This window comes from Leptopilina heterotoma, unplaced genomic scaffold, assembly GCF_015476425.1.
Source record: "Leptopilina heterotoma isolate Lh14 unplaced genomic scaffold, ASM1547642v1 Lhet_52, whole genome shotgun sequence".
NCBI classification, from domain to species: Eukaryota; Metazoa; Arthropoda; class Insecta; order Hymenoptera; family Figitidae; genus Leptopilina; species Leptopilina heterotoma.
Genome location: NW_025111114.1, coordinates 4,512,264 through 4,531,498, shown reverse-complemented (window position 1 = coordinate 4,531,498; position 19,235 = coordinate 4,512,264). Strand labels below are relative to the sequence as shown.

The 19,235-nt window shown below is 23.7% G+C and overlaps 1 protein-coding gene across 2 annotated transcripts in view; it reads left to right on the top strand.

Moving 5' to 3' along the window:
- The window catches only part of LOC122508046 (multiple epidermal growth factor-like domains protein 8), a 36,833-nt gene that overhangs the window by 5,477 nt on the left and 12,121 nt on the right, over positions 1-19,235 (top strand). For both annotated transcript variants that reach the window (XM_043621120.1, XM_043621118.1), the window contains exons 7-14: positions 2,273-2,506; positions 2,682-2,969; positions 3,081-3,218; positions 6,211-6,455; positions 6,564-7,181; positions 10,215-11,109; positions 14,645-16,695; positions 16,785-17,209. In XM_043621120.1, coding sequence (XP_043477055.1) covers positions 2,273-2,506; positions 2,682-2,969; positions 3,081-3,218; positions 6,211-6,455; positions 6,564-7,181; positions 10,215-11,109; positions 14,645-16,695; positions 16,785-17,209 — 4,894 coding nt within the window. The remainder of the gene's footprint in view (positions 1-2,272; positions 2,507-2,681; positions 2,970-3,080; positions 3,219-6,210; positions 6,456-6,563; positions 7,182-10,214; positions 11,110-14,644; positions 16,696-16,784; positions 17,210-19,235) is intronic.

The following is a 19,235-nucleotide window of genomic DNA, read 5'->3' as shown; positions in this document are numbered from 1 at the left end:
TTCTTTTGTTTTTAATTTTCTTGAATTTAAATCTGCTAATAGTTGAAATAATTTAATTATTCTTTCAAATTTTCATAAAATTATTTGAAAATTCAATTATTTCCAAAAATTTGAATAAAATCATTCGCAATAATTCAATTATTCAATAATAAAATTCTTTAAAAGAATTCAATTATTTCCAATAAATTTTAATAAAATTCAATATTAAAATCTTTAATTACAATAGTTTTAACAAACTCAAGTAAAATTATTTTAAAAAAACTATTATTTACAAAAGATTTAAAGAAATCAGTCAATAAAATTCTTCTCAGGAATTCAATTATTTCTTAAAAATTTGAGTAAACTGTTTTCATTCTAATTATTAACAAAAACACGATTATCTTAAAAAATGTAGAGAAATGTTTTGAAAAAATTTAATTAATTTCAAAATTGACAATAAAGAAAACTAAATTTTCAATTAAAATTTAAAAAGAAATTAATTTATTTTCAATAGATTTAAAGAATTTAGTCAAACAAATTCAATTAATTTCGAAAAATCCGATAAAATTCTTTAAAACAATTCAAATTTTTAAAAATATTTTAATAAAATTATTATAATTACAATTTTTAACAAAAGCGATTATTTAAAAAAAATTCAAAGAAATTCTTCATAACAATTCAATTATTTACAAAAATTTTAAGAAAATGTTAATTGAAATTTAATTATTTTTAAAAATTATAACATTCTTTATAGGAATTCAATTACTTTAACAGTTTAATAAACAAACAAACATTTTCTCTAGAATCTAATTATTTTTAATACAATTTTAATTAAATTATTCTTTCAAATTTTCATCAAATTATTCGAAAATTCAATTATTTTCAAAAATTTTAATACAATTCTTAGCAAGAATTCAATTATTCAATAATAAAATTCTTTAAAAGAATTCAATTATTACCAAAAAAATTTCATAAAATTCAATATTAAAATTTTTAATTACAATAATTAACAAACTCAAGTAAAAATTATTTTTAAAAAAACTATATTATTTTCAAAAGATTTAAAGAAATTAGTCAATAGAATTCTTCTCAGGAATTAAATTATTTCTTAAAAATGTGAATAAAATGTTTTGGAATTTAATTATTTTTAAAAAGGATGATAAAATTCTTTATAGGACTTCAATTATTTTAATAAACAAACAAAAATTTTCGCGAGAATGCAATTATTTTTAGTATAATTTTAGTTAAATTAATAAATTATTCAAAATAATTGAATTATTCTTTTAAATGTTCTTCAAATGATTTATTATTTATATAATATTAAAAAAATAAAATAAAACTCATTCCAAGAATTGAATTATTTTTAATACAATTTTACATGAATTCCTCGAAAAATTTAATTATTTTCAAAAGTTTCATTAAAATTCCTTGAAAAAAATAAATTATTTTCAAAAATTTTGATAAAATTTTTATTCAATTTTAAGAAATAATCAATTATTCTATCAATTATTTATTTTTCTACTTAAATAAGTTAATTATGTATTGTGAAACTTTTTATTAAAAATTGATTTGAAAATGAATTTCAGTTACAATCTTAGATTATAATATTTATAATTGAATATTAAAAATGCAGTTTAATATGAATTTTTAGAAATAGATAAATTTTTTTTTTTTCAAATTAAAATTATTTACATATTTAGTTCCTGTGGAAAAATATATTTCTTGAACACAAGTTATTCAAGTATAAATAATTTAATTTAGAATTTATGAAAAAAAGTAACCTTTTGAAAAATTTTAATTAATTTTTTTGATAATAATAAAATTTTCGTCAAAATTAAAAATATTTTTTTAAATTTCGAATTAATTGGAAATATTGTTAAATTTAATTGAAATAAATTTTATATTAAAAAAAAAATTTATTTTTTTACTTTCAAAAATTATTTTTTGAAAATAATCGAATTTTTAAAGAATTCTAACTAAAAATTTGGAAAATAATTGAATTTGATAAAAATTTAGAATTGAAGTTATTACCAGGATAAGAAAAACAGTGAATATTTTTTATGGAAATAAGAGAAATTGGAATCGAATTTTTGTCTTTTTTTTAATAGACTAAAACGAGTTTTTTAGTCGTCAAATTTATTTTTTTGATAACTACTTTTTTCAGTCTTAAAGACACTTTTTGCTATTTTTTAAAAACTAATTATTGAGTGCGAAGTCTGCTCTATTTACATATTTTATTTATTATTTACATTTTATGCATTTTATTTACATTTATTTTGTCATAAATATTTAGATGGTTTCGTCATATACGGTGGCAAAGTCGAAGATGGTTCCCTATCGAATGAATTATGGCACTATGATGTTAAGAAAAATCTTTGGACATTACGAGCAAAGAATTCGCCATTTTATCCACCAAGATTAACGAGGCACAGTCTCACGCTAACGAAGGATTATATTTATCTCTTTGGAGGAAGTACAGTTGATGGAGAGTTTTCCTCGAGTCTCTATACGATTAAACTGAATTTATGTAAGTTGGACATTTTTTTTTTAAATGTACCTTTGTATTTAAAATACAAACATTCCTCCTAAGGAAACAAAAAGGAAGAAATTCTCAAACACTTTGTAAATTCATCGCGAAAAGTCCCTTTTCAAATAATGAGAAAATTGATAATAATAGTCTATTTTTTTTGTTTTTATTAAAGCTGACAAGACCGGGAGTACGGAAAAATGGCAGGAAGTGAGACCACGAGGTGGAAAGGAATTGGACGTACGTGTCGTTGCTCACTGCACAGTTTATCATCATGGAACGAATTCCTTATTAGTTTATGGAGGTGTTGTTGCCAGTGTTGCTCGCTTTAGTAAATTATCCGACAGAATGTTCGCATTTCAGCTTGATAGAAAAGTTTGGTCCGAAATACATTATCCTCGTGCACATTTACGTGATACTTACGTTCCTAGGGAACGAGCATTTCACACCTGTAACATTATTGGTAAGAGAAGTTTCATTTCTTATATTGTTCACTACAAAAAAAAAATTTACAAACATTTCCTTATGTATTTATTATTGTATTTTTATTATATGGATTATTGTTTCGTATTAGGTAATTATTTGGTCGTTTTTGGAGGCTATTCGCACCGACATAATAAGGAAGAAATTTGCTACGACAATCAGATGTATCTTTATCATTTGGGTTGTCATGCCTGGGTCAGCCACGACGTCCTGGGTTCGGACGAACCAAGTGAGAATTAAATCATTAATAATAACTAGCAACAATTTTTTACTACAACAATTCACTCACTTTTTAACATAAAATTATCAATTTTAAAAATAATAGAACGTAGAAATTTTTAATTCAATTTTTTTATAAAAATAAAATATGTGAATTGGAATATATAGTTTTAATATTATTATAACTATAATAATCATATATTCTAACATAGGGAATTCAGGAAAAAGTCAGGAATTTTTATTTACTGAAAAACATTAAATTTTAGAATTCATAGGAAAATTCTGAATTTTTGTGTCTTTTTTGTTCGACTCATAAACTAGAAAATTACCACGAATTTTAATACAAAACCTTCAATTTTCTTAATTTCTGACAAAAATTTCTTTTTAAATAACTTAAATCTTGAACAACTGTCATAAAATAAATAAATTATTTAAAGAATAATTTTACTTAAATATCTCAAAGTTAATTCAATTTTAAAAGAGCTGCATTTACAATTTTTATGAATAAATCAACTTCAAACGGTTTCATTTTGAAATTTTATAAAATTTCAATGTTGAATGAATTTAATTAAAAATTTTAATAAACTTAGATTTTTGAAAAATTTTAATAACTCAAAATCTTCTAGAATTAAGTGAATTTTTTAATATATATTTAATTAATTATTGAAAATAATGGATTTATAGAAGAATTTTAGTTAAAAACACTAAAAAATTGAAATTTGAAGTAGTTACAAATGATTGAGAAAATTCAATTATTTTCAAAAGTAATAAAATTCTTATCACAAAATTCAATTATGTTCAAAGATAACAAAAAAAATCTCGACAAAATCACAATTATTATCTTTATAAATAAAAAAATTCTTCCTCAAAATTCAATTATTTAAAAACAATTTTAATAAAATTGTAAGCGAACATTTCATTATTTTCATAAATAGTAAAAATTTCAATGGAATTCAAATATTTACAAATTTTCTACAAGTTTCTTCTCAATAATTCAATTATTTTCAGAAATAATAAAAATCATCGCAGAATTTCAATTATTTTTAATACAATTTTAATCGAATTCCTTGAAAAATGTAACTATTCTAAAACATTTTATTAAAATTCGTCAAAAGAATTCAATTATTTAAAAATTTGTTGATTAAATTCTTTATAAGAATTAAATTTTAAGAAACATTCAATTATTCAATAAATAATTTACTTTTTATTTAAGTAATTGAATTCTTGTAAAATTTTCTAATAAAAATTGATTTGAAAATTAATTTTACTTTAAATTTTAGATAATAATAGAATATGAAAATAATTTTTAAGAAGTTACAGTAACAATATTCTTATAATATAAAATAATGATTTTAACACTCGATTTTAAAGTTGATTAATTTCAAAAAGGTTTGAATTTGAAATTTTTGAAAATCTTAATTCCTATGGAAAAATAATAATAATAATAACAGAACAATTTTTTTCAATAAAATTTATTCCTTTATTTTCTAAAAATTCAAAAATTTTCAGTTTCATTTTCAATTAAATTTTCTAATTGACAAATATAATTTATAAACATTTTTTTCCATTATTTTTTAAAAACTTTAAATTTTATGAAAACAATTGATATTAAGAAATAGAATTGATGCAAATTATTTCCTTATGAAAATTGAGAATTTTCTACAAAAAATAGTTGATTGCTTTTTTGTTTCCTAATTTTTTTAAAAAAATTTCTTTTTAAATATTTTCAATTTTCATATTAATGTATTGAAAATCATTGAATTCTTGAAAAGAATCTTACCAAAAAATTTCAAGCGAATTATTGAATTCCTTCAAAGAATTTTTTTATTTCTGAAAATAATTGAATGCTCGCGATGAATTTTATTAAAATTTTCAAAAGTCCTAATTAAATTCTATTGAAGAATTTCTTTAAATTTTTTTTTAAATAATGGAGTTTCTTTAATAATTTTAATTTAAAATTTTGAGAGCAATTGAATTTTAAGAAGAAGAATTTTATTAAAATTTTATTGAAAATAATTGAATTACTGAGAAGAATTTTATTATTTATAAAAATAATTGAATTCTTGCGAAGAATTTTACTATTTATAAAAATAATTGAATTGTTCCGAAAAATTTATTAAAATTTTAGGAAATAAATTAATTTTATGTAAGTATTTGGAAATAATTAAATTTTCTTGAGGAATTCTATTAAAATTGTTTTGAAAAGAATTGAATTTCTGCAAAGAATTTTACTATATGTTATAAAAATAATTGAAATGATCGAAGAATTTATTAAAATTTTAGGAAAAATTGAATTGTTTTGAAGAATTTTATAGAAATATTTGAAAATAATTAAATTCTTTCGAGAAATTGGATTAAAGTTTTTTCGAAAATAATTGAATTTCGGTAAAGAAATTTTATTAAAATTAATCACATTTAAAATAATTGTATTCATCAGAAGAATTTTATTATTTTTTGAAAATAATTGAATTCTTTCAATTTTTTTGACAAATATATTTAAAAATTGCATTGAAAGTAAATGAATTTTCATATTGAATTTTTTAAAAATATTTTGAGAATAATTGAATTATTTTTAAAGAATTTTAAATTCTTGTTGAAATTGAATTTTATGGAAATTTTTGGAAATAATTAAATTCTTTCGTGTAATTTTATTTAAATTAGATTAAAAATAATTTAATTCCTGTAAAGAATTTTAATATTTATAAAAATAGTTGAATTGTTTCGAAGAATTTATTAAAATTTAAGAAAATAATTGAATTTTTGCAAAAAATTTTACTATTTATAAAAATAATTGAATTCTTCCAAAGATTGTTATTATTTCTATAAAAAAAATTGAATTCTTGCGAAGAATTATATTAAAATTTTTGAAAATATAAAAAATAATAATTAATTTTGTTCTTAATAAGTGAATTTTTAAAATTTTCAGTTTATGAAATTATTTTAAAATTTATATTTGAAAATAAAAAATTTTGTTTCTTTTAAAACAATAGAAATGTTTACAGATTCTCGATATCCGAAACAACAAGGAGTTTTCGCACACGCCGCAGATGTTAGAAATGGAAATACTTTATTACTCGTTGGTGGTTATCACGGAAATGTGAATGCAGATCTTCTTGCTTACACCCTACCGCCAATGGTTGCACCCGGCGATTATGAATTTATTGAACCCGAACAAATTTGCTCGCGTCACAAGAGTTTTGTCGAGTGTGCAGCAAATCCCGAATGTGGATGGTGTTCCGCTGATGAGGTAAATAATCTTCTTCTTCTTTTTCTTTAGTTTTTATTTTTGGAAGAAAAGATATTTTTTTTTGTCATAAAAAAATTGAATAAGAAATATGAAAATTTTATTTAACAGATTTGTTACGGAAGAACAGTGGGCAGTAACTGTACGACAAATTTACAAACGACAAGATGTCCAGGTGTTTGTCCAGCGTTAGGCGATTGTCATTCGTGTTTAATTCATGGACAACCGGGAGGTGGATGGGGAACAAATGCACGTGGTAAAAGTTCAGTTTCGAATAAATTGAATCTTGGCACTTGCACGTGGTGTGTGCAGAATGCACGCTGTCATCATAAGGACGATAATTATGGTGTTTGCGGTCTTCGCGATGATACACTCTCACAAATACCTGGTTGGTGGGGACCGAAAGGCACGGAAATAGCAAAAGTCGAGGAGTGCCGTGAAATGGATAAAAGACCGGGTTTGACATTTTTGACGTATAAGCCGCCGGTGAATTTTACTCAACCCGATTCGGTGACAATTGTTAATGCAACGACGGTTGATTTTAATGTGCCATCGATGCAAGGGGCAAAAACTGAATCGGCCCTCGGGGGAGAAATGATTGCGAGGTTAATTGGATTTCTTCGATTGCCACAGGATTATTGGGATAATTCGATGGAACGATTGAAAATATGCGTTAGTTACAACAGTGCCACTCTGAATGTATCGAGGAGCGATAATCGTCAAGATATGGTAATATTTTCTTCTCTTTTCATTTATTTAACAGGGTTGACACAGTTCAGAAAAATCAGGGAATTCAGGGAAAAGACAGGGAAATTAGAATTGGTCAGGAAAATCAGGGAAAAGTCAGGGAATTTTATTAAAAGTACTAGAAAAAATTTAATTTTTAGAATTTACAAGAAAATTCTGAATTTTGGTGTCTTTTTTGTTTGCTTCATAAACTATGAAATTGCTTCGAATTCAAATACAAACTCTTCAATTTTTTCTATTTCTGACAATATTATACTTATAAATTATTTAATGAATAATTTTACTTAAAAATTTAAAAATTAATTGGATTTCAAAAGAGTTGCACTTTCAATTTTCATAAATAAATGAACTTTAAAAGTTTCAATTTGAAATTTTAGAAAATATCAATTTTTAATGAATTTAAATGGAAATTTTAAGAACAACTGATTACAGAAATTCAATTATTTTCAAAAGTGATAAAATTCTTCGGATAAATTTAATTATGTTTAGAAATTTTTAAAAATTCTCGTCAAAATTTCAACTATCTTTATAAATAATAAAATTCTTCACCGAAATTCTATTATTTTCAAAAAATTTAATAAAGTTCTTGGCAAAATTTCAATTATTTTCAAAAATTTTCCTCATTTCAATTATTTTTAATATCTAGTATTTTAATAAAATTTCCCAAAAGAATTCAATTATTTAAACAAAATTTTAATAAAAATTTCCCTGGAATTCAATTATTTGACAATTTTTTATAAAGTTCTTCGCACCAATTCAATTATTCTTTATTTTTTAATGAAGTTTTTCAAAAGGATTCAAATATATTCAGAGAATCGGAAAAAATAGTTTTGAGAAATTCAATTATTTCGAAAAATTTAAATTAAATTCTTTTAAAAATTCTATTATTTAAAAAAATTTTGACAAAATTCTTTACAAGATTTAAAAAAAAATACAATTATTTTCGTAAAATATAATATTTTTCCTAAGAATACAATTATTTTTAAAAAATATTTGTAAAAATCTTCGAAACAATGCAATTATTTTCGTAAAAAATAAAATTCTTCGAAGCAATTCAATTATTTAAGAAATTTTAATAAATTTCTTCCCAAGATTTCAATTCTTTTCAAAAATAAAAATTTTCACAAGAATTTAATTATTTAAAAAAAAATTTAATAAAAATCTTCGTCAGATTTCAATTATTTTCAATTATTTAATGAAATTTCTCAATGGACTCTAATTATTTTTAAAAAGTTTTGAAAATTCTGAGAAATTCAATTATTTAAACAAATTTGAATAAAATTCTTCACAAGAATTTAATTATTTTCATAAATAATAATATTTTTCTTCGGAATTCAATTATTTTGACAAATAAAATTCTTCCCAATAATTCAATTGATTTCATAAATAATAATAATTCTTCTCAGTGGTTCAATTATTTTTTATACAATTTTAATCGAATACCTCGAAAAATGTAATTATTCTTAAAAATTTTATTAAAATTCGTCGAAAGAATTCAATTATTTAAAATAATTTGTTGATAAAATTATGTTTATGAATTCAATTTTAATTCAATTATTCAATAAATTATCTTTGTTTGTATTTAAATAATTGAATTCTCGTAGAATTATCTAATAAAAATTGATTTAAAAATTAATTTAAGTTAAAGTTTTGAGATAATAATAATAATAATTGAATTTCGAAAAATTTATTAATAATTGCATTTTTTTTTAAATAATTGAATTTTTTACCAAAATTAAATTTTTCAAATATATCTATAGTAAAAATTTTTTTGAATAGTTGAAATTTTGTAAAATTTAATTGAAAATAAATTAATTTATTTACAATTTTTGAAGAATTTTAATTGCAAATTAATTGGAAAATAATTGAAACATCAAAAATTTTGATGAAAAATCTTTAAAGGTAAATTTGAAAATGAAAATTAATGAAAATTAGCTTCTAATTTTTTTAAATCCAATATTTGCCGTATTTTCAATTACATTTTTCCAAAAATTTATACACATTTACCAAAATAATAAGATTTTAGAATTATTTTTAATATTTTGAAGAAAACAATCATGTTCAAAATTTTGAATTAAAATTCATCAATAAATTAATTAGTTTTTTTAAATTATGCAAAAATTCTTTTAAGAAATTCAATTATTTTCGAAAAATTACATTAAAATATTTTTAAAAACTAAATATTAGAATTGTTTTATAATAATTTTTTAAGATTCAATTATCTTCGAACAATATAAATAAAAATTTAAGAAAATTTACTTTTTGGACTTATTAAAATTTTTGAGAAATCATGGTCCTGTTTATAATTAAAATTCTACAAAAATTTGATCATTTTTATTTATATTTTTCAAAAATTCAATTATCTTAAAAATATTTTACCAAATTTCAATTGTTTGGAAATTTTTCAAAATTGAAAAACTATTATCTTTCAAAAATTATTTAAAAATAACTAAAAAAAGAGAGTTACAATTATTTAAAAAATTGAGTTTTTGTATTTAAATAATTTAATTCTAGAAGAACTTGGAAAATTTTGGAAAATTATTTTAATTAATTAATTCAGAGATGAAGTTTTAGTTGAAAATTGTGGAAAATAATTGAATTCAGGTAGGATTATAATTGTTATTATTAGAAATTATTAATTTTCATAAATTTACTCATTTTTCGTAAACGTTTCATATTTTGTCAGGGAAAATAATTTTAATGTCAGTAAATTGTCAGGGAAATGTCAGGGAAATTGATAAACTGAAACTTGTGACCACCCTGAATAGAAAAATTTTTTTGCGTATCTAATAATTTTTGTAGTGAATCAGAATATTCTTCAGGGTCAGGGAAAAAGTCAAAATCAGTCAGAGGAAAAAGTCTGGAAATCAGGGAAAAGACAGAAAATAAAAAAATAAATAAATAAAAAGAAATAAAAGAAAAATAAAAGAAAATAAAATTTCTGTGGCAACCCTTGTAGATTATTTTAGATTTAAACTTCTAGGCTTTTTTTCTTATTTCTTTCGTTTTTTGTAGCAATTGGTCGCCAATTTGACAGCCGAGACCTCTCAGTGTGTATCGACAAGATGGCCAGATGGACGTGAAATGACATTGAACGCAGGACGCTATCTCTTGGATTTCGAATCAAAGCGAATGGTGACAGCAAGTTATGCCTATGCGAGTAAAATGGAAATCACCCACAATAAGAAAATTGAAAATCCAAAAGTCTTCACATTCGAATATTTGGAACCTTATCAAAATGGAAGTTGCAATCAGTATAAAAATTGTCTACACTGCCTGACCGATTCTTCTTGTGGTTGGTGTGATATCAGCGGTAAATGTGTGTCAAGATCCATAAATGAGACCGAAAGTTGCACTGTGACTTTTGCTGCCAATGGGAATGTGATCGAGAGTGATAATATTGAAATCTACGGGAATGAGACACCGATTCGTGATTGGCATTATTTGACCATAACACCATCGACTTGTGCGAATTGCTCCAATTATATATCATGCGAATCGTGTATTAAGAGCGGATTATGCGAGTGGTGGACAGAGGAGGCAAGATGCGCGAGAATTGGAAGACTACCCGACGCAGTGATAAGTTTGAATCAATGTCCGATTCCCTGTCGACAGAGATCGAATTGTACTCAATGTTTGGATGAGCGGGGCCGGTGTGTTTGGTGCGAGGCCACGCAGGAGTGCTTCTCGTTTTCGGTTTACACTTCTGAGTATCAGTTTGGATTGTGTCGAGAGTGGACGGATCAGGCTGGTCTTATGGGCGTCACTTCTAGAAGCGGATCGTCCTTAAGTGGAAACGATCAGTGTAAAAGTTGCAGTAGGCACACGAATTGCTCCAGTTGTCTGCATTCCTTGAGTTGTGGTTGGTGTTACAGTCTGGAGAATCCAATTCTGGGAAATTGTGTTCAAGGTAACTTCAATCAGCTTTCAAATAATTTAATTATTTTCAAAAATTACCAAAATATCACAGAAATTCAATTATTTACAAACTCTTTATAAAATTCTTCGTAGAAATTCAATTATTTAGAAAAATATTTAATTAAATTCTTGGCAAAATTTAAATTATTTTCATAAATAATAACAAAATTCTTTTTAGAAATTCAATTATTTTTTTAAATAATAAAACTCATCGCAGGATTTCAATTATTCTCAATGAAGTTAAATTGTCATACACTCTTTAGAATAATTCAATTATTTTCAGAACAATTTTAATGAAATTCCTCTTATGAACTTAAATTTTCTTCGAAACAATTGAATTTTTATTTTTACAAATTTTATTTTTTTATATTTTTTTATCTATCATTTTCATAAATAATAAAAATTTCACAGGAATTCAATTATTTACAAATTTTTTTAAATTTCTTCGTAATAATTCAATTACATTCATTAAAAATAATTTTTTACATGCATTCAATTATTTTCATAAATAATAAAACTCTTCTCAGGAATTTTAATAAAATTCTTTGCAAAATTCAATTATTTTGATAAACAACAAATAAAAAATGTAATTATCCTTAAAAATTTTATTAAAATTCGTCAAAAGAATTCATTTAAAATTTATTTAAAATTATTTATTTATTTAAAAATTTGTTGATAAAATTCTTTATGAGAATTCGATTTTCAGAAACATTCAATTATTAATTATAAATTATTTATTTTTCAATTTAAAAAATTGAAAGAATTATCGAATGAAAATTGACTTAAAAATGAATTCAATTATTTTCAAAAGTATTAAAATCATTTACAAGAATTTACTAGTAATAAAATTTTTCACTGGAATTCAATTATTTTTAATACAATTTCAATAATGTTTCTCGAAGTAAATGAATTATTTTCAATAATTTTAATCGCATTTTTCGCAAGAATTCAATTATTTCCATAAATAATAAAATTCTTCGCAATAATTCTACTATTTTCGTAAAAAATATAAATTTTCGTAGGAATTCAATTATTTTCAATAAAGTTTCTCGAAATAACTTCATTATTTTCAAAAATTTTCATCAAGTCCTTCCCAGAAATAGAATTATTTTCAGGAATTTTAATAAAATTCTTTGCAAAATTCAATTATTTTCATAAATAATTAAAACTCATTGCAGAATTTCAATTATTTTTATTAAAATTCGTCAAAATAATTCAGTTATTTAAAAATTTTGATAAAATTCTTTACAGGAAATCGATTTTAAGAAACATTCAATTATTCAATAAATTATTTACTTTTGTATTTAAATAATTGAATTCTCGTAAAATAATTAATGTACTGAAAATCATTTAATTCTTGTAAAGTATTTATCGAAAAATTTGAAAATATTTGAATTAATTTCAAGAATTTTATCAACATTTTTTTCAATAATTGAATTCTTTCGAAAAAATATAATTAAAATTGTATTGAAAATAATTTAATTCTTGAAAAGAACTTTTATTAAAATTCTTGAAAATAATTGAATTGTTTTGAAGAATTTATTTCAATATTCTTAAAAATAATAGAGTTTTTTAAAATAATTTTTACTTAAAAATTTGAAAGTAATTGAATTTTATGAAGAATTTCTATTAAGTTTTGAAAATAATCGTGTTTATTATTAATTGTAATTAATAATTTTTCTTTTAAATTATATTAAAGTTATTCATAGAAAATTCAATTCTTTTAAACAATTTTATTAAAGTTATTGTTAATTATTACATTTTTGTTAAGAAATTCATTAAATTTCGTAAAAATAATGTAATTTTTGAAAATAATTTTAATTGAAAATTTTGAGAATAATTGAAATTTGCAAAGAATTTTATTAAAAACTTTTGAGAACAATTGAATTGTTTAGAAAAATTTTATTACAATTTTAAAAAGTATTGAACCTGTTAGATAAATTTTATTAAAATTATCTTGACTATAATTGAATTTTTTCCTAAAAATTTTATTAAAATTTTATTGAAAATAATTGAATTTCTCAGAAGAATTTTATTATTTACAAAAATAATTGAATTCATGCTAATAATTTTGCAATTTATAAAAATTTATAAATTGCTTCGAAGAATTTTATCTGAATTTTTGAAAATAATTGAATTTTTTGAAGGAAGTTTATTAAAAATTTTGAAAATGATTTTTTAAAAAGAATTTAATCAAAATTGTTGAAAATAATTGAATTTATATTAAAATTCTTTAACATAATTGAATTCACTTAATATTTTTAAAAATAATTTTATGAAGAATTGCTTTTAAGTTACTAAAATAATCGTGTTTTTTATTAATTGTAATTAACAATTTTCCTATTAAATTATATTAAAATTATTCGTAGAAAATGAAATTCTTTTAAACAATTTTATCATAGTTTTTGTAAATAATTACTTTTTTCTTTTTGAAGAATTTCATGAAATTTCGTAAAAATAATTTACGAATTATTTGAAAATAATTGAATTTCTCAGAAGAATTTTGCAAATTTTTAAAAATAATTTAATTGTTTCGAAGAATTTTTTATCAGAATTGTTGAAAATAATTGAATTTTTATTAAAACACTTGAAAATAATTGAATTTAAATAATAGGTATTATTAAAAATAATTGTATTCTTTTGAGAAATTTTATTAAAATTGTATTGAAAATAATTGAGTTGCTTCGTAACTTTTTATTATTTATGAAAATAATTGAATTCCTTTGAAGGATTTTATTATTTATAAAAAAATATTATAATTCTTGCGAAGAATTTTCTTATTTATAAAAATAATTGAATTGTTTCGAAAAATTTTATCTGAAAATTTTTGAAGATAATTGAATTTTTTGAAGGAATTTTATTAAAAATTTTGAAAATAATGATTTTTTGTAAAGAAATTTAATCAAAATTGTTGAAAATAATTGAGTTTATATTAATATTTTTGAAAATAATTGAATTCACTTAATAGGTTGTATTTTTAAAAATAATTGTATTCTTTCGAGAAAATTTTATTAAAATTGTATTAACTTTGTAGAAGAATTTTGTTATTTATAAAAATAATTGGAATTTTTACGAGAATTTATTTAAAATTTTTGAACATATTTGAATTTTATAAGAATTTTTTTTTTTTTTGAAAATAATTGAATTTCTGCAATTATTTGTAATTTTTCTAAAATTGAAATTTTTTAGTGTTTTCAACAAAAATTTTAATTTGAAAATATTAATTATCAATTAATTATTAATATTAGCCGCGCACTTTAGCGCGCGAATTGTTACTATAGTTAAAAGCATTATAGCTTGAGAATTTTTAGAAATAATTGAATTTTGAATAGTTCTCAAATTAAAATTTTTGAAAATATGAATTTTTCATACAACTAACAATTCTGTGTAGAATTAATTTTTTGTAAAAATTTAATTTTGGAATTCCGAATATATTTCGAATAAATCGATGAAATTTCTATGAATTGTATAAATAATGGATTCTCAAAGAAATTTTCTCAAAGATTCTCTCAAATATTGTGTTTCAGGTGATTTCAATCAGCCCCATACGAATTGCAGTCTAGTGATTAATCAGCGAAGAAATAACAGTTTGGAAGTTCCATCATCGGAATCGGGTTGGGCCTACGCTCAATGTCCGGATGTTGACGAATGCGATTTGGGTTTACACGACTGTCATCCCGATGCAGTTTGCACAAATACTCATGGAAGTTTCAGTTGTCAGTGTAAGAGAGGTTTCAATGGCGATGGACGGGAGAATTGCACAAAAACATGTTATGAAAAATGTGTCAATGGCTATTGTTCAGAGGCTCCGGATTATAAATGCCAGTGTAATTTGGGCTGGACCGGTGCTGATTGTCGAACAAATTGTGGTTGCTACAATCATTCGACGTGTAATCAAGGACCTGGGATTTGTGACGACTGTCAAAATTGGACGGAGGGGGGAAATTGTGAGAAGTGTAAAGCGGGGAGTTATGGAAATGCGACGAACGATTTGGGATGTACGAAATGCGATTGCAATGAGCATGGAGACGTGGAGGCTGGGACTTGTGATCGAGAGAGTGGAATTTGTTTCTGTCGGGATAACACCGAGGGAGATAAGTGTGAGCGTTGCACGAAGGGATATTATGGAAATCCTGGGAATGGAGGAATGTGTTACTATGGTTGTGTTTCGAGGGGAATGTTGGAGGGTGAAGGAAGTGGAAGACAGGGTTTGGGGAGTAGACACTCTCAGCTGTCGTTGTGGGAGACACGACTTGGTGGTCCATTGACGAGAGAATGCTTGTGGATTGTGAGTCCGAAATTGGTGCTTTCTCCGGATACAATGACGCCTAGTGTTCAGAGTGTTATTCAATTTACTATTCACGAGGATATTAATGTGAGTTGTCAGGAGAATGGGGTTTATGTCTATGACGGTCTTCCGGACTTTGTCTCCTCTACCACGAGTCATCAGAGTCAATTGCTGGGAGTCTATTGCACGGAGAGTACGAATTATCCAATAACAGTCGAGGCGAAATCGGGCTTCTTGACCGTTCACTACAAGCAACTGGACGAAATCGAAGGTTTCAATGCAAGTTACGTGATTATGACCTGTAACAACTGTCCTCCACCGAATCGTCAATGCAGAAGTGGTAATTGTCTCTGTAAAACGGGATTTGTGGGCATCAACTGCGACATTGAGTTGTGTCCGAAAAATTGCTCCTCATGGAATAAACAAGGACTTTGTGACAAGGGCTACGGTCACTGTGTCTGCACGAACGGTTACGGTGGACGCGATTGTTCCATTAAATTAAAACAACATCAATTGGTTTTCACAGAATTATTCAATTCGGAATATTTGGCGGAGAATTTGGATCATTTGCGTAAAACATTGCCGAGATTTGGTCACAGTTTGGTGGCTGATCGAAGAGGAAGTTTGTGGATGTTTGGAGGCTATTCCCTGAGTCATGGTCCTTTGAACGACATTCGACTGTTTGACACAAAGAATAATACTTGGATGCCAGTGACCGTTGAATCAACATCCGAAGCTTCGATGCCACAGGGACGATATTTTCACGCCGCTGAAATAGTTCACAGTAGACAGCAGATCTACGTTTACGGTGGACTGTCAATGAAGGAAAATGGAATTCTTGGCCTGTCGAATAATACTCTCAATGATTTTTGGAAATTCAGTTTGCAAAATCAAAGGTGGAGTCAAATAACGTCGTGGAATCAGCAACCACCGCCTTTGGCTGGTCATACTTTAACATTGAGACGAGAAGGCGAATCGGAGAGTTTGATTTTAATCGGTGGTTTCAGTCCAAAGTATGGCTATTTGGAAACTGTTTGGGAATTTAATTTGGAGATCGACACTTGGGATACGATCAAAACACTTGGGAATAGTCCTCTTGGAATTTATGGACACTCGACTGTTTATCATACGAAATCTGATAGTTTTTATGTATTCGGTGGTTATATTTACGCCATTAATCGAACATTTATTTCGAATAAATTACACGCTTTTAATTATAAAACGAAACGATGGTCCATTTTACCGCCATTCAATGATGAGGATTCTGTCTACACGTACGGAATTAGTTTCGTAAGTTTTTTAATTTTTATTATTATTGGATATTTATACCATTTTTGGAACCAGAGTTTTTTTATTGTATTTTTTCGATTCTTTTTTAGCCCCAGGCACGATTTCTCCATTCGGCGGTGACGACTGATGAGTATATGGTGATATTTGGCGGACGACAGAATACCTACAACACTTCGGATACATTATTAGCTTATAAATATTCTTGCAATCTTTGGATTCATCTTATAACGAGGGATATGGAAGTGATTGGAAATCCACCGCCGCCAGCTTATGCTCACGCCATGACTCACGCAGATCCGGAAGCAAATACTGTTTACGTGGTTGGTGGATTCGATGGAGGGATTAAGAGTCACGTTACACAAATAACAATTCCCGAAGACTTGTGCAGTCTATGGATTGATAAAGTTTCGTGCCGAAAATATTTTGGATGTTCCTTTTGTGCAGTCACTACGATTGCTGGTGCTAATGAGTCTTATTGCTTCTCGAATGATGAACTTTTACACAGAGACGACAAGTGAGTTTGTTTCTTCTTCTTAAATGACTTTTGGCAATACCGATTGTCAGACACAATTAAAAATTAAATTACTCAGGGTTACCACAGGTCAGAAAATTTAGGAAAAAATCATGGAAATTGGAATTGGTTAGGAATACAAAAATACAAAAAAATACAAAAAATACGGAAAAATACAAAAAATGCAGAAAAATACAAAAAATACGAAAAAATACAAAAAATACAGTAAAATACAAAAAATACAGCAAAATACAAAACAATACAGAAAAATACAAAAAAATGCAGAAAAATACAGAAAAATACAAAAAAATACAGAAAAAATACAGAAAAATACAGAAAAGTACAGAAAAATACGAAAAAATACAAAAAATACAGTAAAATACAAAAAATACAGCAAAATACAAAACAATACAGAAAAATACAAAAAAATGCAGAAAAATACAGAAAAATACAAAAAAATACAGAAAAAATACAGAAAAATACAGAAAAGTACAGAAAAATACAAAACAATACAGAAAAATACACAAAAATACAAAAAAATACAGAAAAGTACAAAAAAATACAGAAAAATACAAAAAATACAGCAAAATACACAAAAATACAAAAAATACACAATAATACAAAAAATACGAAAAAATACACAAAAATACAAAAAATACAGAAAAATACAAAAATACGAAAAAATACAGAAAAATACAAAAAATACAGAAAAATACAAGAAATACGCAAAAATTAAAAAATACGCTAAAATTAGAAAAATACGGAAAAATACGCAAAAATACGCAAAAATTAAAAAAATACGGAAAAATACAAAAAATACGCAAGAATACGGAAAAATACGCAATAATTAAAAAAATACGGAAAAATACAAAAAATACGCAAGAATACGGAAAAATACGCAATAATTAAAAAAATACGGAAAAATACAAAAAATACAGAAAAATTAAAAAAATACGCTAAAATTAAAAAAATTCGGAAAAATACAAAAAATACGCAAAAATTAAAAAAATACGCTAAAATTAAAAAAATACGGAAAAATACAAAAAATACGCAAAAATACGGAAAAATACGCAAAAATTAAAAAAATACGGAAAAATACAAAAAATACGCAAAAATTAAAAAAATACGGAAAAATACAAAAAATACGCAAAAATACGGAAAAATACGGAAAAATTAAAAAAATACGGAAAAATACAAAAAATACGCAAAAATTAAAAAAATACGGAAAAATACAAAAAATACAAAAAAACAGAAGAATATAAAAAATACAGAAAAATACAAAAAATACGAAAAAATACAGAAAAATACACAAATTTAATTTTTATGCAATTTTCCGTATTTTTTCGTTTTTTTTTTTATTTTTACGTATTTTTTTGTATTTGTATTTCGTATTAGTATTTTTTTATAAATAATAAAATATTCACAAGAATTTAACTATGAACATTTTTTTTAAATCTCTTTATTATAAGTCAAACATTTTCATAAATAGTAAAATATTTTACCAAGATTTAATTATTCTTATAATTAATAAAGATTAATTAGATTTATTAATCACAAGAATAATTAAATCTTGGTAAAAATTTTTATTATTTATGAAAATAATTGAATTATTTTATCAAGAAATTAAAAAAAATGTTAATGGTTCAATTCTTGTGAATATTTAATTATTAATAAAAAAAATACTAATACGAAATACGAATACCAAAAAAATAGGAAAAATACAAAAAATACCGAAAAATACAAAAAAGAACGGAAAAATTTCTATGGAAAAATTATAATGGTTAAATATTTATTTAAAAATGAAGTTATTGGTGTTTTTGAATTTTTGCCAAATTATTCAAAAATCGTAAATAAATGTTAGAGAACATTTTTTTTGTGTATCTAATAAGTTTTGGATTGAATTTGAATATTCTTGAGGATCAGGGGAAAAGTGGAAATTTTGTCTTGAAATCAGGGAAAGAAGAAAATTAAATTTTTATATACTGTCTAATAATAATTTGTTATTAAAAACAACACAATTATTTTGAAT